Source organism: Pygocentrus nattereri, chromosome 28, assembly GCF_015220715.1.
Source record: "Pygocentrus nattereri isolate fPygNat1 chromosome 28, fPygNat1.pri, whole genome shotgun sequence".
NCBI lineage: Eukaryota > Metazoa > Chordata > Actinopteri > Characiformes > Serrasalmidae > Pygocentrus > Pygocentrus nattereri.
In genome coordinates this window covers 21,781,622-21,809,121 of record NC_051238.1, presented here as the reverse complement: position 1 = coordinate 21,809,121, position 27,500 = coordinate 21,781,622, and the positions used below count along the sequence as shown (strand labels likewise).

At 40.7% G+C, this 27,500-nt stretch overlaps 1 protein-coding gene across 1 annotated transcript in view; it reads left to right on the top strand.

Moving 5' to 3' along the window:
* Positions 1-3,448: 3,448 nt before the first annotated feature.
* Positions 3,449-27,500, top strand: part of zgc:63587 (uncharacterized protein LOC393431 homolog) — a 38,856-nt gene continuing 14,804 nt past the window's right edge. The window contains exons 1-7 of the mRNA XM_017702788.2: positions 3,449-3,626; positions 12,461-12,510; positions 12,915-13,014; positions 13,129-13,215; positions 13,936-14,059; positions 16,293-16,427; positions 16,522-16,639. Of these exons, the coding sequence (XP_017558277.1) occupies positions 3,464-3,626; positions 12,461-12,510; positions 12,915-13,014; positions 13,129-13,215; positions 13,936-14,059; positions 16,293-16,427; positions 16,522-16,639 (777 nt within the window). The 5' untranslated portion in view covers positions 3,449-3,463. The remainder of the gene's footprint in view (positions 3,627-12,460; positions 12,511-12,914; positions 13,015-13,128; positions 13,216-13,935; positions 14,060-16,292; positions 16,428-16,521; positions 16,640-27,500) is intronic.

The window sequence follows — 27,500 nt, the reverse complement described above, 5'->3', positions numbered from 1 at the left end:
CTTGACCACCTCTACATGCCTAAATGCGTTGAGTTGCGGCCGTGTGATTGGCTGATTAACTATTTGTGTCAACAAGCAACTGGACAGGTTGTGTGTGTGTGTGTATGTATGTATATGTCTTATTGGATATCTTAGTTTTTTGGAGTTTATATTGACTTTATATTGTACACACTGTACTGTGCTGCATTTGTATGTAAATAGTACTTTGTACTTCTGTACTTGTACTTTGCACAATGGCAATGAAGTTGAATCAAATCAAACCAAATCTAATCTGATCTCATCCCATCTCATGTTGTTTAGTCAGTGAAGTTCACATTTATTTCTAGGTGGGTTTTCTAGGACGTAGCTAGAAGTAGAAGCTCTTGAAGTGAAGCTGAGCGAATATTTTTCACTTTTTCTTGGAAACTAAATTGAAAACTATTCGAATCTGAATGTGTTCATACTTCACCACAGGCCTCACAATGTCATCCTTAAAATGTAAGCTCAGAATTCAGATTTTATGAGTTTTTAATCTACCCTGCTGAAAAAAACACTATTGGAACCATTAGGATTAAAGCCTGGTGGCCTAATGGTTACCATTAGAAACCATTAGTTCCATGGGGGAAACCTTTAGATCCCATTATGAAAACCTATCAAATGCATCTGGAATCAGTCCCAGAACAGCTGTTAGACCATTAGAATAATTTACCCTGTGAAATCAACACATCAGGACAACACTAAATATCACTACTGACTTTGGGGTGCCATCAGGAACCAACAGAAAATTTAACAGATATGATTTTTTTTCAGAAAGGGGAATTATTACCAAAAACATTTAGTACAATTTTGGCTCAGTGTCTTTAGAAACAGAGTGCTTCACATCAGACCACTCTGACTGTTTACATCTTAATGCTTTAATTATGCAGACATTTTCAAAAATAGATGTAATTCCCCTTTAAACACTAAATCTGCTCTAAACACTTAACGGTGGGCTGATTTTACTGAAGGAGCTGGTCCTAAATTCTCAGTGCTGTCGATGGAACTGAAAAATATCTGACAAAACGATCAAAGTAAAAGGTGTATGCCTACATTTAGCTTCGCTAAGCTGATTTAAATGGTATTTTTTCAGATGTAATAAAGAGAGATTTTGAATCGGTATATTTTGGGCTAGCGCTCACACTTCTGACACATTTTAATCATTACATTTTTAACATGGGGTCACCACCTTTGTGTAGTCTTTACTTTCACATTGGGAAAATAATCACTGTACAAAACACACACACACACACACATTTTCTAAGCCGTTTCTCCCTCAGGGTCCGGGGGGGGTGGGGTGCTGGAGCCTATCCCAGCGGTCATCGGGCAGAAGGCAGGATACACCCTCGACAGGTCACCTGTCCATCGCAGGGCACTGTACCAAGCAGTCATGTAAAATAATAAAGTCATTAATACATCTGAATTTACTCTGGTATAATTTTCTATAAGGAACTGGGAAAACAGAAGAATTTTGGGGGGCTTAATCAGTTAAGTAGAGGACAATGTTATTGATACAATTTGAAATATCAGTATATATTCACCCTTGATTTACAGTTTTACGTCACACTGGCTAAAACATTTGAATACAGTCCAGAACATAAAGTCCAAAAACTGCTCACATCGTTCAGTGCAGATTGTGCATACACACACATATGCTGCACAAAAAAGTGAGTCTACTGCTGTTGTTACTGGGCCTCTGGAAAGCCTGTTAAATGATTCACTTTAGAAAATTAGTCTCATTTTCATCAGTGGATTTCAACTTTTGTTGACTACCTTTAGTTCATATTGTGATTTCTAATTTTCTATTTATTCTCCTTTTAACTATACATACAAATGTATAGAATGAAACAATGCAAATGTCCAATAACTGCATTAAACAATACATAAAACAACACCTAAAAATGAAACAGAGATTAGATGAGATTTGAGTGGAATGACCAGTGAATAACTTATAAATGTGAGGGCTAGCACTTTATGCAATAGTGCCCTCCAGAATTATACATATAATATATATTATACATATTATATTATACAGATTATACATATAATATATAAGTACAGGTTTTCGTAAAGATGGGCTGTGGAAAAATCTGAAAACCATGAAATGCACACAATTAAACAACAACTGCTTGAACATTAGGACCATACACCCCTGATCAAATGACATGTTTTGTTGCAAACATTCTCCACAGATAACACACTTAAATATGCAATTTGTCTGCACATTTTAGTGCACAATTTCCTTTTATTCAAAAAACAAACAAACAACAACTAAACAATATATTATAAAATGTGTGAAAAAACATTTGCACAGGAACATTTTAGTTTTTTCTCCCCAACATGTTCAGTTCAACAGATAAACAGAAATTGTGCATTATTCACTTATTTTTCACTTATTTTTACTTATAAAATCAACAAAACATGTAATTTGACGAGGGCGCCTAAACTTTTATACTGTGGAAAAATCTTAGGCATTTAAGCAAACTGCTGAAAAACATCAGAGCAATAAGTGTGTTTTTGCTAATTAAAACATATTATGGCATTATAATTAATTCAAACAAAGAATAATGCAATAAAAAAAACTGTGGTGGACAGTAACTGAGTAAATGTAATTCGTTTCTGTACTTAAGTATTTTTTCTGTGTCTGTACTTTACTTAAGTTTTTCCATTCTGGGCGACTTTTTCCTTTCACTCCACTACATTTCAGAGTCTAATATCCGACTTTTTCCTCCACTACATTTTGAGAAATCTGACGTTCCTTTTGGTTTCTGTGTGTATAAAAACGTATCATGTCAAAACGAAAGAAGCGCAAAGCCAGAGCACCAATCAGCGCCCAGCGGTCACTTTGTTTAGAGCTGGTTTTGACCTGTTGGTCATACCGACCCAGTGCAGCACGCAGTTCAACACCAGAACAGCAGCATAAAACTTTGGGAGCGCATACGTCACCTAAATGATGAACTAACCTAACTTTGTGTAAATAGACCACAATATAGAAATATGTCCACTTCTACTAAGTAAGGACTTCTACTTTTACTGGAGTAGTATTTTACCTCGGGTGTCTCTACTTTAACTCAAGTACATGATTTGTGTACTTCGTCCACCTCTGATAAAAAAATACTTTTCCATGAATGCTACATTTATTACAATATTAGTGTTTTGTTTCTGAAATATACTTTTTCTGCAGTCTTCGACTTTTGTAGTGCTATATGTAAGAAGTCAAACTTTTCAGGGAATATTAAATATTCAAAGGGGGGGTTGCAGGTGTCCGTACTAATGACAGTATATTTATACTCGTATTTATAGCTACTATCTGAACATGTTCGGTCTCGTCTGTTGACGCCCATAGAACCGTGACCGAACCACTCACTGCCACTGTGGACCTTCTCTGCCATCCTGGCTCTAAACCGCCCTTTAACTCCGTCTGCTCGGCGCCTGCGTAAGAGCCACAATGGCGTCAGTTGCTCTTCGCTCCGCGTGCAAACAGGCGTTGTGGGGACAAGGGCGGAATTGCGGCGGTTTCCGGATCCCCTGGACTGGCCTGGAAGAAACTGAGAGTGGGAAGGAGAGGAGAAAAGTACATTATTTGTGTTCGTTCAAACGTTTACTCCGAGGTAAGCACGTTTACAGTGAGAGTTAATCGACGTCGTTGTCGCTGGTCAGAGCAGAGAGCCGCGTCCTCTCAAACTAGCCCAAACAACCAACTGCTGCATTAGGACGTTAACAGTACTCAGAAGTTTCTTACGACTAACAGCCTGAACATGTTGAAAATGTGCTGGAAGCTAGAGTTATATTCTCAAAATGATCTTAAATTCACATTTTTAATTCCCCCCTCAGCATTTTCGCCGAGATTGAGAAGCCCCAATTATTCAGCAGCAGTCCCCATTAAAAACAGGGTGTGGGCGCTCAAAGGGGAACTCCGCCGAATTTTCAGAAATCCGGCACAATTAAATGGTTGAGATGTGGAAAGCCATTCAGAGTGGTCTGGCGAGAAATGCTCCGTTCTAGAGAAACGTGCAAAGTCAGAATCGTTCTCAGTGGTCGTGATAGGAACCAGACGTCTGAAGAATTTGACGTCCATGAAGGCGCCCTCATCATACATGAAAACTCAGAAGACACGTGTAGATTCCCTGGTGGTTTTGGAAAGGGGGAAAAAAAGCTGTATTTGTGGAGTAGACATTGTGAGCCCTGGTTCCTATCACCACCACTGTAAGGAAATTAGAGTCTGTAAAGTTCTCTGCAATGAACTACTTCATACCAAACAACTCGAAAAGACTCTTTACATCTCAGTCAAATCAAATCCTATCAAACTTATTTGTGCAGTGCTTTTTACAACTGGTGTTGTCACTAAGCAGCTTCACAGAATTCCAGTAAAGACAAAGTTTTAACATGAATGTAAAACCCCCAGGTGAGCAAGCCAGGGGCGACGGTGGCAAGGAGAACCTCCCTCAGAGCTGAGGAAGAAACCTTGGGAGGAACCAAGGCTCACAACCCACCCTCCTCTGGTCAGACTACCTAGAGAGTTATTAAACTATTAATATTAATAGCAGTAGTATTAGTAGTAGTAATAGCTAGGAGTCTATGAAAACTTCAATGTAGGGTGTGCAGATAGACCGGTAGGCAGGTGGCGGTAGCTGGGGCGACTGGTCTGAAGCGGGTAGCAGGAGAGCTCGACAGCCAGCTGGTCGTATACTTGGAAAAAAGGCAGGGAGATGGAATTAATTTTATTCTGCTTGTTTGTATGTAAAACAGGGAATGTGAACATTTCCAGAGTGTGGCTAATGACTCCGGCAGATCTGACTAGGACAGCTTGAGTGACTTGTGAATTTTGGAAAATTGGTGGAATTCACCTCTAAGGCTGCGGGAAGAAGTAGGCCAGTGCAACAATAACGTCTTCCCTAAATCCTTGATGCTATGTTTTATATAACCCGATTCATTGTCTCATTAATTTTATATACTGCCATAGGACATAGGAAGATAACATTTTGCCAGAGCTGTCAGAGTGCTGCCCGCCCTGAAAACTTAAAGAGAGGGTGGGAGGGAGTTTTTGGAATTTCTTGCCATGTCTGATGTAGTTCAAGGTAGTTTTAAAGTGTTATTAATGGCCTCGGTGCCTGGATACCATATCCGTGCAGTAAATACCATCAAGAATATTTATGTAAGGTGTTTAAATCATAACTGTATTTTAACCCTGCATAGTTTCTGTTTGATTGTCATGCTGTGTGATGATACTCAGACCTCTTAAAGAAACATGCATTTATTTCATTTCAGGTGCAGACTGACCATAGGCCTAGCAGAAGCAATATTGTGTTGTCTATGAAGATATGGCCTTTAGTCTTCACATGCAGTTTGTATAAAGTGCAGTCCAGTGGCCCTGGTTTCCGAGTAGCGCAGCGTTACGCTCATTTACTGTGGTCTTTATGTTTCGACACTTTTGAGAAGCCACATTCTGCACAGTAGGTCAGCATGTGTAAGAGGAAATTCATTCATCATAACACAAATATTCTCTTTCTCCCTTCAAAGCCCAGAAGTCATCCTGGGCTTTTAGCTCTGTGTGTACAGCAAGTGTGTTATTTCCCCCTTTCTTTGAAAGTCATTCCGTCCTTTGTCTAAAAGACCTTTTATGTGTATTACAGTACCAAATGTTAGAGACCTTAATTTATTTAATTTCCAGTCAAAACGGAATTAAATGCAAATTAAGCTTGCTCACAGAAAGGGTGAGGAAAGGGAAAATACGTGGGCATTTAAATCTAGAAAGTGATTAAAGGATTTAGAGAAGGTGGGACTCCTAACAACCATACCAGACCTGGTAGAGCACCAAAACTGTTATCATCTGATAAACAGTACTTAAAGATTTAATGTTTGAGTAGAAAGTCAAGCTCCACTCTTGCTTCAGATCTGAAACATCTACAGATGAGAAGACTGAAAGGACGTGTAGCTGTTACGACTCTGTTACTGAGAAATGGAGACAGACAAACTAAATGGAAAATGTACCATCAAACATGGAGCTGCTGGTGTTCTCAGATCAATGGGCTGACCGTCCCAGAGTCCGGACCAGTGAAAGTGTTTGGGGTTATGTGGATCGTGAGAAATAGAAAATGCAATCAGCTTCTAAGACTGAGGGGAAAAAATATCCCAGCAGATTTCTTTGAAACATTTAAAGCGAGTCTCCTAAAAAAGAATAGATACTGTAATGAAGGCAAAAGGTGGACGCAGGAAATACTGACATTTCACAGTACGGACACAGTGCTGTATGTGGATATTTAATCTGTAGTTATACTGGACCAGTTTCTAAAAGTTGAATGTGTAATAAGGACAATATGATGGCCTCATTCCTAGAATCTAGAACTAGACAACTGTCAGTCTGAAACAGTTTAGTACACATTTCCTCTACAAATTCAGTTCAGATCTTCTCTCTTTTTGAAAGATGTGGAGCATCTTGCTATCAGAGATGGCGGCTGAGCAATTCTTGCCTTCCTTGAAGAGTTTGAGGGCTAGAAATGCTTGACCCGTTTCTACTGAATTTCAGTTGATCAGATGCGGCTCTAGATCACAGGTTCCCAACCCTGATCATGACGTGCCCCTGCTCTTATGCTCCCAGTTTGGGCAGTTGTGGGCTGGAGGTTATGGAACCGGCCCTGTGACTGGAAGGTTGCTGGTTCAATCCCCAGTGCCGACAGTCCATGAGCAAGACATCTAACCCCTAATTGCTCCCCAGGCGTCGTCGGTAGGGATGCCCACCGCTCCGGGCAACTGTGCTCACTACCCCTTAGTGTGTGTGTATTCACTAGTATGTCTGTTGTTTCACTTCACGGTTGGGTTAAATGCGGAGGTGAAATTTCCCTGTTTGTGGGGAAAAAGTATCACTTAACTTAACTTCAATTTAGCAATGGCTTGTTAATGAGCTGATGAGTTGCATCAGGTGTGCTGGGAGCAGAGAAACACTCAAATCTGCAGAACAGGGGACTCCAGGACATGTTGCAAGCAGGATTGTCACATTTACTCGATTTAAAACGAAAGTTTACCTTCTCAATGAGTTTGTTATTGTTTAGTTAAATACATTTTTATAGCTTAATGCTGTGTTTAGTTGTAGATTGTCAATAATCGGTAGATAGCTTGATTACTAGTATAATCAGTAGTGACAGCCCTGGTTGCAGAGTTGATTAATGTTGTTTCAAGTTTCAATTTTGTCATTTGCGTAACGTGTCAGGACATTTATGCATTGAAATGCTTGTGGTGAGGCTCAGATAATCACTCTACAGAAAGTAAATAAGTAAAAGTAAAATAAAAAATCAGATTTAAATATATTAAATATACACAAAATATAGAGAATTATACACAAAATATAGTCAGTATACATTTACAGTGACTTGAGTGACTCAGTGTTGTTGTTCTTTAAAGTGGCGTAGTGTTAAGGTGTTATTGTCCATAGCAGAGATGAGATGATATGATATAATAATAATAATAATAATAATGCTGACAGAGGGACTGAGTGAAGTGGTAACTGGTGAAGGACCCACAGCTTCACAGCTTATTCAGAAGCCTGACAGCCTGTGGGTAGAACCTGTTCATTAACCGGGTTGTTCTGGCCTGGATGCTGCGGAATCTCCTGCCTGATGGCAGGATGGTGAACAGGCCATGTGCTGGGTGACGCTATCTGTCCAGGTCTTTTTGATCTTCCTGAGGCAGCAGGGCTGGTAGATTATTGTTATTGCATTTTGCTTTTCTTATAACAGTCTTGGCATTCTGCCTTGTTGTCATTACATTTTCTGATTAGTAAGTAGATTAGCTGCATTTACAGGGGAACCCAGTATAATAATATAAGCACTTTTCTGCTGGGATTCATCCTGTTTGTCAGTAATTTTATAAGAATAGAAAGGTGGCATGGTTCTTTGGCTGAAGAATTACGTTCTAGAAGGTGGCATGGTCGAAGAACTATGTTCTAGATGTTCTCTGAGTGTTGGGACGTGGTTGACAATGTTGCCTGAAACTGATTGAAAGTATGAAAATGGTTGTGATGTGTCACAGTAGGGTTAGACTACATTTTAGCTTTGACGTCTATGGTAACGTCTATACTGTGTGGGCGAAATGGCTGTTTCTGTTTGTGTGTGCGCCTGTATTGGACTGTGTTGTGGACTTGAGGCACTTTCAGCTCTTACAGTAAGCTACTCTGGCGTATGACCATGTGTCACCGTTCCAACCATTCTCAAGCATTGGCTGTGTTCCTAATTTCAGTGTACATATAAACCGTTACTATAGGGACAGGCTAAGATTATGACCAGCAGTTATTGGGAAACAACTTTAATCTTCCAAATTAGAAGCCATGCCAGTAAGTGAGTAAACTCAGTGGAATTAGTAAGATTTGACAGACATGATAGCTATTTGGAGAGCCAAGTCCTTAAAAAAAAAAAAGACCCATTTAGCTAAGGTTCCACCTTCTCTCGCTCTATTATGTCATGCTGCCTGTTTGAATGGACCGGTTCTAACCTGTTTGAGCAGGAGAAAAGCAAATAGCCAACAGTCTGATGTCCGGGATCCAGGGAACTCTTACTTGGCTTGTGAAGTAGTTAAAGCTTGTGTGAAGTCTGGGTTTGCCCATTGTGGTGTCCAGGCACCCATCGTCCTGACTAATGCAGGTGGAACCAGCCCCCACCTCAAACTTTGGGCCTCCAGGGGTTTTAATTCCAGTAATAATCTTGACTGTATGTGTGGCTCCCCAATCACATGCCTCTGTGGCTTATTCACTGGAAAGCTCCATCAGGAATTTGGTTAAGAGTCTCAGAACCGTTTTTGCCTTTTCTGTTAAAATTGCAAATCTCTTAAGTCGGTCACCACTGGTGGTCAGCTGTTATTGGGAGTGGAAAGTGTGTGTGTGGAGCAAATTTCTTCAACTTGAAACACATCAATGCACCTTTTAATTCAGAAATTATGTAAATGAACGAATCGATTTTATTTTGAATACTGAGATTTAATTAAGGATTCAGTTTAAAGCTGTTTTTTTTACCTAATTTGTTTTCAATAGATATAAGTGATATAATATTTCCTCCATTAGTGCCTAGTTTTATTTTAACTTTCACTATAATCCAGATCTATCCATCAAATATAATACTGATAAAGCATACAGTCCTACTCATTATATGGCTTGAAAGTAGAGGTGTCTGTATGTATCACAATCAGAATAATCTAAACTTTATTGGATCTGTACGTCCATATGATTGATTGTCTTAATTATACAGCAATTGAGAGATAATCACACTAAGCACGGTACGGCAGCAGTGCACGCTCATTATTCGTCCAACCTACGGATATAGTATTTTAAAATTTTATAGACCGTTCAGAACTGAGATGTTATAGAAACAGCGGAGCACAAATTATGAGCAAACATTTATTTTCACCTTGATAGATAATTTAATTGAATTTTAAAATACCTAGAAAGCAGTAACATTTCTGGACCTCACCTGTATTTGCATAGTTGTTGAGCTCAATGAATTCAATTATTTCACAGCAACTATCCCAACTACACTCATTGGCCACTTTATTAGGTATACTAAAAGGTTCAGCTGCTTGTTAACACAAATAGCTAATCAGCCAATCACATGGCCGCAACTCAATGCATTTAGGCATGTAAAGGTGGTCAAGACAACTTGCTGAAGTGCAGACCGAGCATCAGAAAGGGGATTTAAGTGACTTTGAACGTGGCGTGGTTGTTGGTGCCAGACGGGCTGGTCTGAGTATTTCAGAAACTGCTGATCTACTGGGATTTTCATGCACAACCATCTCTAGGGTTTACAGTTCTAAAGTTCTGACAGGTCTGAAGGCAAAAGGGGGTCCAACCTTTTACTACTACTAGTACCTATTAAAGTGGCCGGTGAAGGTATATTTTAATTCTCAGAGTTCACTGGCGCTGTCTTTTAAAATCACTGCAGTTTGTTCTAGGGGCGAGATTTGCTTTCTGAACGTTTTTAATTGCTGATGAGTTTTCATGTCTGGTTAATGAAGCTTTTGTGTAAAACTGTGTACTTCAATTCGAAACCTCCTGTGAAGCTGCTTTGTGTAATTATGTTGGCGATAATGGAGACACTTCATTAATCTGCTGCGACGTTATTGTTTTCACCACTGGAAGCCAGCAATAACAGGACCTCCCTGTGTGTGGGTGGGTGGGTGTGTGTGTGTGGGTGGGTGGTGGTGGGTGGGTGTGTGGTATTTCACATGCTTGGTCTGTGTTGCTGATTTGGGACCCTTACAAAATTCCACTGTATTGCTGAATTGGCGTATGACTATGTGTCAGACCATAAGGCCCACTCCTAAGTGTTTCTCTGAACCCTCGCAGGGCGCGTAAATTCTTACCAGAAAGGGAGTTAAAGGCAAGCAGGCAAAAGTGAAAGTTCTTATATATCATTAGAGCTGTTTATGTAAGCTGCTGCCAGTATTGCCCTCTTCTGAACTAAAATCCTTTTCATTTAAAGAGCTTAATTATTAATTAATAATTATTCTATTATCCGGAACATCACTGTTTTGCTTACTGCAGCCCTCTGCATTACTGATGCGGATGCTAATATAATGGTAATATCAAATAATGTTATGTACTCCTAGTTTAAAGCTAGAATGTTCCTGTTTCTATGATGAACTTTAAACGCTGCAGAAGCATTAAAACATCTGGTCTTTTCAACTTCTGATGAAATGAGTGCTGATCAGAGCTAAAGGTCTTGCCTGTGAAGGCTTGTGCTACTCATTCACTGTTGAACAGTTGAACGCAGAACTCTGTGCCATTCAATACAATAACAATAAGATACAATACAATAAGCTACAATACACAGTGAAGTACAATAAAATAAAATAAGTGCATCTTATAATTCAGTGGATCATAAGTGTGAGCTTATACACACAAATGCAAATCATCAAGGTGGAAGGGTCGGATCTGAGCAAAAAACTAGAATTAAGAGACCCTTATTAGTCCCACAACGGGGAAATTTCACCTCCGCATTTCACCCATCCGTGAAGTTAAACGCCACATACACTCTAGCGAGCACACACACACTAGGGGGCAGTGAGCACACTTGCCCGGAGCGGTGGGCAGCCCAATCCGCAGCGCCCGGGGAGCAATTGGGGGTTAGGTGTCTTGCTCAAGGACACCTCAGTCATGTGCTGTTGGCTCTGAGGATCGAACCGGCAATCTTCCGGTCACGAGGCTGGTTCCCTAACCTCCAGCCCCACGGCTGCCTCAATTAAGTAATTGAGTAACCGAGGTGCCTGTAGTTTTGTTTTAAAGGCCTCTCATTATGGAACGCTGAATTTTCCTCACTTTAATATGACATTCTGTTTACAAAATATCTACTCTTCTGTCGATCTACTGTCTTTTTCGTTTTATTTTACTTTTATTTTCTCTTTCTCTTAATTTAATAGTCTGTATGCTTGTCTGGTCACTTTAGTAAGTTACATGTCGTACAGAGTCCTTGTATGGGTAACCTGATTTGCAAAATGAAGTGATTCTGATGTAAGCATACCGTTTTCTCGCCAGTTCATACCCAGTTTTTAAGTCTACTTATGCAGTTTTCACAAAGATTCTGACATTGACCATGTTTTCTTATTTTGGATTTGTTCTTGGGTAAAAAGAATCTACAAGACCTTTCTTAAGGACGAATTTAAGAATAAACTTATAGATATTGGTAAATGAGGCTGTTTGGTTACAGTGCCTATTCTGTGTGTGTTCAGGGGTAAAGAGAGGTTGGAAAATGGTCATGTAAAAATGAATTATGACTTTTTCTGGCATATAAAATCACACAAATGCCACAGTGAAACTCAAGGAGACATATAAATACGCAGAAAATTACAGGCTGTGGTTCCTTTTAAATGATCAAAAGCTTAAGTCTTCTACAGTATAGATTTTGAGTGTTTTGGGCTGAAACCAAAGCTTAGCCTGCCAGGCCCTCAATCCAGCTTTGTAGTGTAAGCTATTGTTCTGATTAGCCTCCAGTTCCCACAGCTGCAGCATTCGCCCCTTAGTTAGGACATTGTGGTGGGTGTGGAGCAGCAGAGGTGAATAAGGTTTCTGACTGACCTCTCTGCCTTAATACATTTATGGGGAGGGATGTGTGAAGATGAAAAGTAAACAGAATTGTTCTCTCCCTCTGTTCATGCGCTCGCATACTCCACCTTTACTTTCTCACTCGTCTGTTGCATGGCCTGCTGTACGTCATCCAACAGACCACCGCTTTAGACCATCAATCACGTGTGCTTTGGTGCTTGTACGTGAAGGTAATAGTCAGTGAGTGAGTTTAATTGTGTCGGAAGTGGAAACCCATTGAGATGAAAGTGAGTTTGCGTGTGTTCGGGTAAAACATGGGAACCTTTTGTTTTTCATCCTGTACATTAATTTCCCTCCAAATAATGTGTCAAAGCGAACTATAGTCGGATCTCTAAGAGGCTGAATGTTTTCTTTTGTTTTCAGAGTTTTGGCAAGTAGCTGCAGGCATGTCACAGTCGGGAGAAAAAGGCAAGGTGGGTAAGACAGTGTAATTCTCATGGCCGTCACCAGTGTTTATATTAGTAATAGAGTAATCGACCAGTTACTTTGATGATTAATTGAGTTAATATTCTGATTTTTGATTGTCACCATGCACCAGCAGGCAGGGAAAAATAATAAAAGCCAATAATATCGTGGTCCATCAGGGAGAGTCTCTGCATTTCACGCAAAAATCTTACAGAATGAACGGCAAATACATTCTATTTCATTCATGTTGACTTTAAAAGGCTTTATTTTTCTTCATTTTCTTGCTTTAAGAAAGACCAAAAAAAGAATAAAAAAATTTCGGCCCCAAGTGTAAAAATGACTTCCCAAAAGAAATAATACTTTTAAGAATTTCTTTTCTTTTCATGTCTGTGTGCCTGTATGTTGCCTGTAGTTTCCTGAGGCTGCAGGGTATGTTGGCTTTGCCAACCTTCCCAACCAGGTGCATAGGAAGTCTGTGAAGAAGGGCTTTGAGTTTACTCTGATGGTAGTAGGTGAGTTACATGAATGTGTACACACACACACCACACACACACACACACACACACACACAAACAAACATAATTACTGTGCATGTTTCGGTCTGACTAGTTTATGTTATTTTGTAGGAGAGTCTGGACTGGGTAAATCCACCCTCATCAACAGCTTGTTTCTCACTGACCTCTACCCTGAGCGCTACATACCTGGAGCAGCAGGTAACACAAACATGCAGACACACACAACGTTATTATTACTTTGTCTGTGGCTTTAATGTGCCCAAGTGAAGTACGCCCGAAAAAATGTCTCTCTCTCTGTTGTGTTGTTTTTTTTTTTTTTTTTTTTAAATGGCCCCCTGCAAGTAATGCAATAAGTCTGAATAGATGAGTTCATGAGGTTCCTAAAAACGCTGTACTACTTCAAGTGGAATGCAGAAAGGTTTTCATTTTGACTTGTCCATTGGAAAAGCCCCCTTAAGCCTCTGGCAGAGCAGAATGTGTATTAAACTTTCAAGACGACGGCACACTTTTAATGAATGTAATCCAGCCTGTGGCTCTGTTTCTGCAAGGTCACATAGCTTACCTAGCCCTGTATGACTGAACCATAGAATCAAATATTACATGGCTCCAGAAGGGCTTTTGCACTGACGTTTTTTGAAGCTGCAGGACTTTGTAATTCAAATGACAGAGTGACTAAAGTCCAGACAGCCCGTCGCCTTAATAGCTGAGCCTTGAGATGAATATTTATATTTGTTTGTTATTTTAGAATGCTTGGAGTGCTTTGATCTGTCAATATTTGGGGGAGGGGTTTATTAAAAGTTTCTGTACAGTTGTGTTCCTATGAGAGTCTTGACGTGCATATATATAATATAGATAATGTATGTGTATGTATGTATATATGTATGTGAAAGGATTTTGTTGTCATCATGGTGATTGCAGAGAAGATTGAACGTACGGTGCAGATTGAGGCATCGACAGTGGAGATCGAGGAGAGAGGCGTTAAGCTCCGCCTCACAGTGGTGGACACGCCTGGATATGGAGATGCCATCAACAGTCAAGACTGGTCAGTGAGTCCCTGTATGAGCGTGTGTATGTGTGAGGTTTAGAGAGTTGGCTGTCTGAAAGAAAGAGCAAAAGAAATGTGGGGCAGATTGCCTCCCACATTACTTATCATGGAGCACCTGTTCTCTCTGCAAATGTGAATGAAATACAACTGATTATTCATACCTGCAGTTTGCTGTCTCGATGTGGAATGCTGAGAATGCAGTGTTTGATGAAATGATTTCCTCCCTCAGCATCTGCACTGGCACCGACATGTACCTGCCTACATACAGTCGTTTTCTCTTTGTCCTTCTTCTATAAACACTTTTCCTTAAGGCATACTTGTCCTTGTTTTGGTCGCAGGCAGAAGAACAGAACAAAATGATTATATTATGTGGGTGTCTGGGCACCAGAGGGATAGAGACAGTTCCTCCAAGGAGTTTGTGGTCTGGATGATGGGCATCAAATAACTGGAAAACATAATGTGACTCCTGAGTGTTCGTGTGCACCCTGATCCCTTTTTTGTTTTAAAACGTTCTGTCTCTCAGCGTGACTAAGGGATCCCCTCAGATCAATATAAAGGCTTTTTGAGTTGAATTCAGAGTGTTAGGAAAAAAAGATGCTAACTTTTGCAGTGCTGTGGGTCTCTGAGTCCTGTCTGTGGTTTAAAGCGGTCAGCCGCTGCAGTTTTAACCACTTTCTTTATGTGTATTAAGTGTTGTGTGTATTTGTTATAGAAGTATCATTCATGAACTTATACTTCGACATGTATTTAGGAGTGGACGTTATGCTGAGATTCATTGTTATTGTGATAAACTGTCACGTTATGTTTTTATTGTGGTTAATGTGGATTGTGTTGTGGATATTAGCAGTGCTTAAAGAGCATTGAACATCTGCATGTTTTATTACAAAGAGAGTAAAATTAGTTATTTTTGCTTGGAGTTAGTGCAGTGCAGTATGTGACCCATTGAAGAAAAGTCATTGTATTTATTGTTTTTGTTAATATTTTTACATGTAGCACTAAGATTAAACTAAATATCATGACACATTCTGCGTGTTGTGAAATATCATGATATTGTGTATTTGCCACCCTCAAAGCCAGACATACGCTACATCATTTTAAGCTCAAGTTTATCCCTGATTTGCCCCTTCTGACATGCTTACTGGCCACTTTATTAGGTACACTTTGCTTGTAAAAGGTTGGACCCCCTTTTTCCTTCTGAACTGCCTTAATTCTTCGTGGCACACTTTCAACAAGGTGTTGGAAACGTTCCTCAGAGATTCTGGTTGGTTATTTGAGTTCCTGTTGCCTTTCTATCATCTGTAACCAGTCTGCCCATTCTCCTCTGACCTCTCACATCAACAAGGCATTTTCGTCCACACAACTGACCGCTCATTGAATATTTCCTCTTTTTCTGACCGTTCTCTGTAAACCCTAGAGATGGTTGTGTGTGTGAAAATCCCAGCAGATCAGCAGTTTCTGAAATACTCAGACCAGCCTGTCTGGCACCAACAACCACGCCACGTTCAAAGCCACTTAAATGCCCTTTCTTCCCCGTTCTGATGCTCGGTCTGCACTTCAGCAAGTTGTCTTGACCACCTCTACATGCCTGAATGCACTGAGTTGCAGCCATTTGATTGGCTAATTAGCTATTTGTGTTCACAAGCAATTGAAAACCTAATAAAGTGGCCTGTGAGTGTATTTTGACAAGCAGATCAGGAGCTTGATTGAAAGACTGACAGCATGGCTAGTATGAGAGGGAAATCATGTTTAAGACTCAGTATGTTCGTAAATTGTCTAGTGTCACATGGTCAGCACTGTAGCGGAATGAGAAATTCAGCAAGTCAGCGAGCTTGAGAAGAGAAAAAATGGGAAAACCATGTACATGTGCTCTGCATGTGCAGCAGCTTCTTGTTGAACTTTGACCAATACACAGTGGCCTTTATAATCTTTATGCACAGTTTGTGTTTTCGCAACTCGTCTTTTGTGTGGACTGAATCCCAAATTGATTTGGTCCACATTTAGCTTTGTTTGTGTCACACAATAAAGGCGAGATGTGGGATTTTGAGTGTTGATTTGTATGTGTGGTGTCCTCCCTCAGCCTAATCATTTGAAGTATGAGCTCTTACAACAGAAAGATGAAGAAGTCTGTGATAGACTGACATTAATTGCATTATTTTTTTTGCGATGATCACTGCTTTTTGTCCTTTGCATTACTGTACATTTACAATGTTTTCTTGTGTTTTGCCATTAGCTTTAAGACTATCATCCAGTACATTGATAATCAATTTGAGCGCTACTTGCATGATGAGAGTGGCCTGAACCGCAGACACATCATTGACAACAGAGTTCACTGCTGCTTCTACTTCATATCTCCTTTTGGACATGGGTAAGTCGGGGGGGTTTGTTGTATGTTGTTGCTTTTAAATGCTATTCTCGGTCTCGGTTTGTCTTTGTAATTCCATATCTGTCTGTCTTTGAAGACTGAAGCCCCTGGATGTGGAGTTCATGAAAGCCATCCACAGCAAAGTGAATATCGTGCCCGTCATCGCCAAAGCCGACACTTTAACACTGCGAGAGAGGGACCGCCTCAAGCGGCGGGTGAGTGTGTATGTGTGTGCATATGTGTCTCATTCTCAAACAAACATGGCAGGTGAGGAAAGAAATGCGAACATTTCTTCATGTTTGCGTGGTTGTTATCATTAATGAAATTCCTGACACTTTGGCCTAGAAACAACTATGCAAATGGGCCATTAGCCATGTGGATCGTGTGTTGAGGGCAGCGCCTACACTCTTCTCTGGACAATAGTGGACGTACTTTGATTTTTGCAGATGCTTCCCTTTGCCCCCTGAGCACACACACACACGGAGACCCTTGTACGCTCCCCTGAGTGTGAAGCTGGACCCTGGCCAGGAGTCGGACTCCCGACACGCTCTGTGCTTTCCTGCTGATGTATCAGTGAGCAGATGGGTTATGTACAGTAGAACTGGCCTGCTTCACTCAGATTGCATTCTGCTGTTATCAGTAATTCCACAGGAAAATGCTAAGATCCCTCAAACACTTTATCTCAGCTGCCCGTCTGGCCTATTTGGCTTTATTTTCCATATGTTGAGTCTTTATCTGCTTAACCTGTTAAGAGCTGTAGCATTCAATTGATTGAACGATATATTGAATGATAGATTATGGATTAAAGTGTACCATCTGAGGGAATCAGCAGTGAGTAGATTCTGCAGATTTTACATTCCCTACGATAAGGAATAATCTGATGAACCACTTGTCTGTACTTGACTACATAAGACCTTTTTAAGACGCTATGATTTGTCTTTATCCATTAAGGTATTTTAGAATCTTTTGATGGCCTTTTATGTACATTTTTATTGTTTTGGGCTTTTTAAAAATAGTTTACTCATATTATTATAGGTGGATTAGTAATTCATAGTGATGGCCCAAAACACTTTGCTGTTGCGGTTTAAGAAGGAGCAGGAAGGTGGAGCTGAAACCTCTTCCATTTTAACCCTAGGTTTCAATGGTTAGACTGACGGCTTGTGTTTCGTAGGAGAGAATGTAGTGTGCGCGTGCACAACATGTTTTAGAAAGAATGTAAATAGGATTTCCTCTCTCTCAAATCTCTCCCTCTCTTGTCTAACACAAAGACCTCCTCTAGTGAGTGATCTCACCACATGAAACAGTGTCTGCCTGTGTGTTGCTCTCAGAATAGAAAAGAATAATGTTAGCCTCGTCGATATCTGAGGTGTGTTTATGGCAGGATATTTAAGAATGAGTGTACTATTCGTGTGTAACTTTGGGACAGTCCCTAAAAATGAAGTTTCTGTTAGATTTTGACAGAAATAATATAAGGTCCACATAAGAGAACAAGGACTTAACATAGAACAAGTTGAATATATAATGCCTCCACTGAGAAGAAACTGACGTGTGATAGGGTATTAGCATTGCAGTATGTCCTACAATATACTAAAAGTGCTTTGTACACTCTATTGATTATAAACTGTTGACTAAACTAGTTTGATGCATATGGTTGTGTAACTGGTCCAGGTGTTCACTACATGCAGAATTACAACTGGTTAGAGAAAACATTTGCATATGGTGGCCTTCTGTAATATCACTATTGCAAAAATACTCACCAGCCACTTAATTAGGAACTTAATTGTTCAATTGCTTGTTAACACAAATAGCTAATCAGCCAATCACATGGCCACAACTCAATGCATTTAGGCATGTAGAGGTGGTCAAGACAACTTGCTGAAGTGCAGGCCGAGCATCAGAACGGGGAGGAAATGGGATTTAAGTGGCTTTGAACGTGGCGTGGTTGTTGGTGCCAGACTGGCTGGTCTGAGTATTTCAGAAACTGCTGATCTGCTGGGATTTTCACACACAACCATCTCTAGGGTTTACAGAGAACGGTCAGAAAAAGAGGAAATATTCAATGAGCGGTCAGTTGTGTGGATGAAAATGCCTTGTTGATGTGAGAGGTCAGAGGAGAATGGGCAGACTGGTTCCAGATGATAGAAAGGCAACAGGAACTCAAATAACCAACCAGAATCTCTGAGGAACGTTTCCAACACCTTGTTGAAAGTGTGCCACGAAGAATTAAGGCAGTTCTGAAGGCAAAAGGGGGTCCAGCCTTTTACTAGTACCTAATAAAGTGGCCGGTGAGTGTATTTAACAAGTGAGGTGCTGTACTGCATGAGTGGAACTTGTTACCAACTGGCTAGCTTCTGTTTTTTTTAGATAACCTTTTTACTAGAAAAGCTAGTTGAACATTGTCCATGGTAGCCGCTTTTTCTAAAAATTTGAGGATTTCATTTCATTTTCATTTGCTGTAATGAGGACCACACTGATCAGTTTATGATAGAATAAAAACTGGACTGTAATAACAGTTAATGTTACAGACTAATAATAATAATCTTTTAACCTTTAGCTCTTTAGATGTGCTATATGACTTAAGTCATCTCACACTGTCCAGTTTGATTAGCAACAACAGCAAACCATGTAGGCTTCTGTTGGGCTGTGTGAGTTACACTGAGTGGATTTTAGCTTTGTCATACTTACAATAAAGGAATTAAAGAATATGGTAATTTACTAAATAAAACCTACCATGATGATATGAGACACAATGCCTGGGTTTATTAGCAGAAACAGCAACAGGCTGCTGCTGCTGCAACTCATGACAAATGTATTAAATGGAGTTTTCTAGCTATGCTATGTGTGGAAAATGGATGAATTGATATTGTTAATGAGAGTTTTCTGTTTCTATGATATTAAGTTTCCTCTTGACTCGCTAAACAGAAGCAGCTACGTAACGTTGAGATCACATCAAGTCAGGTAAAAAATGAAACGTTTAATGTACGTTGCCTGTTTTTCTCTCTCACCCGTCAACTCCCGGTCACAGCCGGTCAGCGCAGAATCGGGGCTAAAAATCATGTATTGTATCCTCAGCTTTAGTTTTCGTCAGCACTTTACTGCTCAACTGCTTGGATATGCTCTGATGTTTCACTTCAGCCTCTTTTAGTGCTTTGCTTATTACCTTCAGCTCATTGCAACACAAAAACTAATGAATTCTGTAGAAAACTGTCTGTATTAAACCGTGCAATTCATACCATCGTAATACCACTCTACCCGTTTGAGGAAACTCACTAGCTGGCTAGTTAGTCAGCAGACTGGGACCGTACCATTTGACCTCGAAATGACTCAAAATATAGAGTTGTTCATAACATTTGCAGTTTTAGTGTGTGATTATTTGTAACATTAGCCCACAATATTTCTCCCAGTTTTCCTGCAATAAACCTGCACTGTTCTCCCTGATTGCATCCCTGTGTGTGTGTGTGTGTGTGTTAGATTAATCTCTGTCTCAGTAGGTTGTCTGTCGTTAGTGATACTGCATGAAAAAAGCCCCAACGAACTTAAGGCTAGTGCCGCTGGTGGGTTAACCCCCATATAGGGACACAACAGCCTGATGGTGACCACCCCACTCGACAAACACCTGTTTGTCACAGACACATACACACGTGCATTGCATTAATATGACTGAAAATGAAAAGGGTGCGTCTGTTTTGATACCCCCCGTTCACCTGTGCTGTTTTGCTGGTCGTTTGACCCCATCAGATAGTCAGCGTTTCTTGGCTTGGTGTGTTTTGCGTGTGTGAAAATGCACGTTGAGCCTCATTAGTGTATGGTGTTTTTGGTGGAGAGTCAGAAGATATGGCTGATGCAATCTGATTGTCTTCCTGCAATCACTCTGTGCTTTTCCTCCCAATGACGTCCTGTGGTGGATTCGGCAAAGCCCATGTTGACCTTTGTCCATACTTAGCCAGAGTGCCAAGAGTGAGGTCATGTCACGCATGTCCACAGCACCCAATGTGGGCTAGTTTCTATGATTTGATAAAGCTGTTATGTGTTTGGATCAGTGTTCAGCACTGATAAACATAATCATACAATTACATTTAACATGTTACTCTGGGACATAGTGGTGTGGGAATAAAAGATAAGGTTGATGCAATTGCTGTTTTCCTGCAATCATTGCATGCGTTTCCTGCGCGTGTAGTCCCAAGGTTGGTTCAGTCAGGGCTGCCGCCCCCCACACACAGTTTTTTGAGTGACCAGCTGATGTGTTTTGCTGTCATTCTAATGTGATTGTTTTCATGGATGGGCCATTAAGCACAGGAAGTCAAGGAGTTCGTTTGTTGACTAGATGGCGTGTGTATAGCCGTAGCAACACTAAGTGCTTTTATTTTTAGTTGTTCCTGTTATTTGCTCGTTTCCTCGATTGCTTTTTAGTCTTCCTGCAGGTGTTTTTCTTTAATGGTTCTTAATACCATACACACGCATGAAAGAGTCAGTTTCTTCCTGTTTTATACCTCTTTATTTTGGCATAAAAGGGTGGATTATTGGAACTTCTCTTTAGAGATGGCACGACACTGATATTGAAACTTCGAGTATTGTCCCACACCTATGCAATATTTTGAAACTATGCTTTAAAATTAGCTTTTTTAAAATTCACACACTTCACTTAAGGAATGGTTTGGTTAAAAAGTCTAATTTACACAATTTTCCACTCACGCCAGAGATAGTCAATCAGCTGAGACATGTTTGGTGTCTGAATTTGGCTTCTTTAGATTAGTGCTCAAGCACCAAGGCGAATGTTGCTAACACTAGATGCCGAAATCTTTTCTATAAACATATTTGTGTTTTTTTTTGTTGTTTTTGTTTATTAACATATATCTTCAGGTAGAAAATGAAATATTACTGGTTATTTAGAAAAAGAAAGTGATTAAGTGATTCTGTTTTGATCCCACAACCGGGGAAATTCCATCTCCGCATTTAACCCATCCATGCAAGTGAAACACCACATACACACTAGTGAACACACACACTAGGGGGCAGTGAGCACACTTGCCCGGAGTGGTAGGCAGCCCTATCCACGGCGCCCGGGGAGCAATTGGGGGTTAGGTGTCTTGCTCAAGGACACCTCAGTCATGGACTGTCGGCGCTGGGGATCGAACCGGCAACCTTCCGGTCACAGGGCCAGATCCCTAACCTCCAGCCCACGACTGCCCAAAAGAAACAACCAAAATCACTAACATAATCTGTAGCATGCTTATACCTGCGTGTGTGTGTGTGTGTGTGTGTGTGTGTGTGTGTGTGTGTGTGTGTGTGAGTGAGAGTGAGAGTGAGAAGTTGGGATTTGGCACAGTTCACAAATATTTTTGTGGCTGAATTTACATAAAATATTTGCGTGACTTCTGGCATTTGTTAGCAAAGTTAGCTCCAGCACAGAGAAATTTGAAACTTATATTTGTTTAATGTCTTTGTTGAGCCTTTCCTGTAATAAGAGCATCTTAGGGTGCATTTAGACTTGACAGGTTTGGTTCTTTTAAGTGGGCTCTGGTGCGACTGCTGTGTTAGTCTGGTTTGTTAGAGCAAGTGAGAACGCTGCCAATCAGATAATCAAGCCTAGATCTCCTGAACAGATCAGCATCGGTTCACTTTCACACAAACTCAGTTCAGTGCAGTTTGTTCAAAGTATGAACACAGTACAGATCAGAGATGTCTAAACGGTCCAAAGGCAGAATGAACAGTTGTCTCCTCTCTGCTTGAACGTCTTAGGTACTTGGACAAGACCAACATCTGCTGCTGCTTTAGAAGCTCCGAATCTGCACTTATAGAACTTGTAGTTTGACTTTTGGGGGGAAAAAAGTTGAGGCACTTTAGAAGTCATTGAAAAATACTCGGTATACACATTTGACTGCGCACAAATTTATTGTGTAGTAAGGCACCAAGTTTTCTCCATTTTATGAAAGCAGTAAGCCACTCAAGCTTGTGTTACAGAAATTTCACCCTGTTTTCCATCAGTCAAAACCACAGTAACAGAGTTTCATGGCTTACTGCTCTAATATCAGAAGACTGATTTAAACAAAATAAAGACGTAAAACCAGCAAGCCCGTGTAGAATAGAGAGAACAGCATGATTAAGAAAGTTTGGTGGACATTATCGCAGTTATTGTACTATTGTATTATATCATACTGCACATCGTACTTTTTATGGTTATTATATTCTTACATATGCCTACCAAATAATATATCTACCAAAAAACCTGCCAAATGAGCTGTGACCCATGAATTTTGTTCAGTTTTTAGTTTGTTGTTAAATAGTTCCATGCGAACACGAAGCAAACCACAGGAACCCGAACTATAAGTATAAACGCACCTCAAAAGTAGGCCGTCATGCGCACACTACTCAAACAACTCTTACCTCACAGCAAGAAATACTCAGCTAACAGCATTACACAATACTGTGTGAATCTGTGGTATTTCAGGCCTGATTTGATCACATTCATCCCCCCTGCAATTTCTGTTCCAGCATTTTCTGATGACATTTGCCATATACAGATACCCGTCTTCACCTATATGCCATCTCTACTTGTAGTTGACCCATTGAAGAAATTCCTGCATGTGCTTTTCTTTAATGAATTCCAGTGACCTGCACATTCCTGCATGGCAGAGTCAGTTTATTCCTGTTAGTTTTCCACAGGAGAAGAAAAAAATGGACTGGTGCAGTAACTTGAAAATAATCGTGGCTCAATGTCCTGGGTAGCATTATGTAATCTCATTGGCAGGGTGAGCTAGAAAAACCTAATGGCATCAAATGCCAGACCTTCTGAATGTAACGTTTGGACACGTTCATGTTTTCCTCCAGGGGAAATGCAGTGTTTAGGTGCAGCGGGATTGTTTGTATTCAGTTACACCATCCCAGAGTCTCCTGATAAATAGCTACTTTGCTGTCCTATTTTTGCTGTGCTGTGTGGATGGTGAACTAATGGGCCACTGTTGGCAGGAACCTTGCTTTAGTATGCCAGGTTGAGCAGGGCAATGGAAGGGCAAATGAGCGAGTCTTTCCTTCTCCTTGTGCTGATGTCAGTGTGACTGCAAAGTTTTCCAAAATCTCGACAGCCCTAGGCTGGAGTGTGACAAATGACCCATTGTGCCAGTGTAGTCAGTCCGATATCTATCTTTTTATTCTTTTTCTTTACCCGCTATTTTCTCACCATGCATAGCAAGCCCTCTCTTGACTTTCTCTCTCTCTCTCTCTCTCTCTCTCTCTCTCTCTCTCTCTCTCTCTCTCTCTCTCTCTCTCTCTCTCTCTCTCTCTCTCTCTCTCTCTCTCTCTCTCTCTCTCTCTCTCTCTCTCTCTCTGAAAAACGTGCTGTCCCACTCCATCTCTCCCCCTCCCTCACTTTATGAAAGGGGAAGCAGCCTGTCCAGAACAATATGGCTTTCCTGAAATGTGTCCGAGCACTTGGTGGAGGGGGCCTGGGCAGCGCTGTGCTGGTCTCTTATCGGAGACCAGCCAAACCTAACCCCAGCTTTCCTGACTGAGGTCATTGCAACTTGCAGCTTGTAAAGCACTCTGGGGATGGTTCAGTAGCATTTGGCCTTCCCTTACATCCTGCATTAGGAGTGATATATGCCAACGATGTATAGACAGTGTTTATATACACACTGTGTAGTGCGGCCTTTGACAAGGCTAGACTTCCCGAAAGCTTTGCAGTGTATTCGTCATGTAGTAAAGTAAATTATGGTTATCCTTTAGTCATCAGTAACTCTAAAGGCCTGATTTTGAAGATAAATGTAATTCTTCTGTTCAGCTTGGCTCTTCCATCACATCTACTGTCATTGACTGTCTGGCTTTCATGCAAAATGAAAAGATTGTGTTTTATGTGCAACTATTGTAGCCGCCCGCCTCCCACCTTGTCATGGTAAATCCATATTCCTGGGAAAATAGCATATCATTGCTGTCTATATACTCACCAGCCACTTTATTAGAGTGGCTTTATTAGACTGGATGTTTCCTCTTTTTCTGACCGTTCTCTGTAAACCCTAGAGATGGTTGTGTGTGAAAATCCCAGTAGATCAGCAGTTTCTGAAATACTCAGACCAGCCCGTCTGGCACCAACAACCAGTCACTTAAATCCCCTTTCTTCCCCGTTCTGATGCTCGGTCTGCACTTCAGCAAGTTGTCTTGACCACCTCTACATGCCTAAATGCGTTGAGTTGTGGCCATGTGATTGGCTGATTAGCTATTCGTGTTAACAAGCAATTGAACAGGTGTACCTAGTTAAGTGGCCAGTGAGTGTATGTCTATAATGACTGGACCAGTAGAAATGCTCCAAAATCGCTTGGAGTAAAATTTGTTTACTTATATTAAAAGTAAAGAAGGAGTTTACCTTCTGCTGTGAAATTGTCATTTTAGATTTTTTTTTTTTTTTTTTTTTTTTTTTTTGGACACCAAATACTGGCAGACCACTTGTCTTGTTGTATAGTGATGGGCATTCTGTAAACTTTTAAAAACAGGTTGATTTGAGGTGTCCTTATGGACCCTGCAGTCCTATTCTCATGTCGTTGGATGCTCTCAGCAGTGCAGAGAAAGTACATGAAAACGCCCATATTTTTTGTAGTTCTAATCTGAGGAACATTGCCATGGCATTGCAAAGTTTTGTTGTTGTTGTCGCCCAATACCCTCTGCTGCTGTTAAAGCTTTCCTCTCATTGTCCTTTGACTAGAATGCCCCAGCACACCAATCCTGAACAATCCTGAAAAATCCCAGAAGATTTGTGCATGTGTGTTTTTTCGAGTGATACAATATGTTTTTGTGTGATTTAAGTGCTGTGTTTTTGTTTTTGAGGTGGGTGTAGCCTGTGACTAGCTGTGCAGTCATGGTTTGTGGTGCAGTAGCGAAACTGATTGCCGATTGACCCCGGGTGTTACAGCGCCGTCACACTTAAGATTTTGATCCTAATGTGGGTCATATCCTGTAAATAAATGACCCATGACCTTACATTCACCTACCACAACCATCTAACCTCTGAAATGGAAGGTGTTATGGTGTGTGTGTGTGTGTGTGTGTGTGTGTGTGTGTGTGTGTGTGTGTGTGTGTGTGTGCGCGCGCGCTCCCTTTCATAAACGAGTGTTGTTTATTTGGCTTTTCTTACAGTGTGATTGCACCCTGGCAAATGGCCACTTGCGCACACAGTACTCACTCATGGTAAAAATAATAAATACCCATTACTGACAACACATACACTCCCACTCACTGCAACCTGCTTCTCAGAGCTACAATTTAACCTGCCAGATAATGGCAGTATCTGCAAAGGTTTGTGTTTATTTCAGGAGGTAGCCAGTTTTCAGAGCAAAATTCCTGATTACTAATCATAGACTCTTCTACACAGTAATATAGCTATTTGGGTTGCTGTGCCTTTAAGACTGATGTATGTAAATTAGCTCTGTTCTGATTGGCTATCCTGTATCGTGTCTCATTCAAAAAGCAGTTCCGTCTGAAACACTACTTATAACTTCTGCACACATGGGTAGGGCTGCTATAGGCTGGTTTTAAAAAAAAAAAGTGCAGCAAGATGCGTCTCCTAATGCGTCTTGAATCCGTCTCCAATCACCATTTCAAATGGGTTTTGTGACTGGAAGAAATGTGCCTCGCACAATTACGCAAGTCTCTGACTGCATGCGTATCAGACCTGCCCGTCTTTGTTCATGTAAATATAAGTGTGTGTGTGTGTGTGTGTGTGTGTGTGTGTGTGTGTGTGTGTGTGTGTATCCTGATGCTTTTATCTGTGCTGTGATGGCGCAGCCGTGTAAGGCTGTTCTTTGACGGTATCGAGAACGCATTGATGCACAAAGTCTTGTGTGGTTATGTGAATCCCTGACCACCAAAAGTGGTTTGAATGATCAGATCATAAGGAGTCACTGCATTGTGCCCCTTTCACTTCTGTACTTGGTGCTATCCATTTCTGACCCAGTACACATGATAATGCCAGGTGTAAACAAGGCCAAAAAACTTTAATTCTTTAATTACGCCATCTTGTCTCTTTTTTTTTTACATCCAAAAAAAGGAAAAACAGACTATAAAAGCTTTTACAGCAAGTAACATGCTGACAAGTAATACTCTGAACAATATTCAACAGGTTTTCAAGAAGAATCGTGATTTAGAGAAGATCCATTTATTCATGCAAAGAACCATTAATGCATTTAAATAGTAAATAATTAAAATTTAAAATAATTAACGTGTCGATCGTTTCCTAAACCATCTCCTTTATTAAACAACCTTTCAAGAGCCAAAACTCCATTTTTCTGCCTCTTCTATCTTCCCCATGTTACTGGACTATTTAAACAATCGTGTTGGACTTTGTTTGAATGTTTTTAAGCATTAAACATTGTCTGTTCTATTCATCTGAAAAAAAAAGTACTTGGGTGGGAATAGGCCTTAAGCCTAGTCCTGTAGCCTCGTTGCCCTCACACACACACACACACGCACGCGCGCTCATCCCTGATTGGAATTTGCCGATGTGAGCGTCTTGCTGCACCCCGCTGTCTTTGAGACGCCAGATTAACACAACCTTGATACATGCTGTTACACACATACACAGTGCCGAGTAATTGGCGAGTCCTGTGGAGTGGAGACTTACATAACACCCCTGGGTGTTTTTCTGTGAAAGAACGGCTCTGGAACCTGCAGGTATTCAGTGGTAAAGTCCAGAGCAGGTTGATCAAAGTGGAAAAACGTCAGAGTTTGTGAATTGTCAAAATCTGCTGCCGAACGGTTTGGCCTTCGGCTTTGTTGGACTCTCTAAGGCTCTTTACTGTGTGGCTTCAGTTTTTCTACCTCAGCCACTCCAAGATAACTTTTCACACTCATTCTTTTTTCCCTCCACATTGTTGACTTCATTTCTTGTTCAGAGAACATTTGAACTTCCAAGTATTGTTCTAGGGGTTGGCAAGCCAAACTCGAATAAATACTGTACATTTCATCTGCCTGATAAACGGAATGCCTGTTTGTAAGAGAGGTTTGTTTTCTGATTCCCTGAATGTGCGTGACTACTCCAAGACTATATGAGTTGTGTGGGGGGGTGGCAGTATGCTCATGCTCCAACTTGTT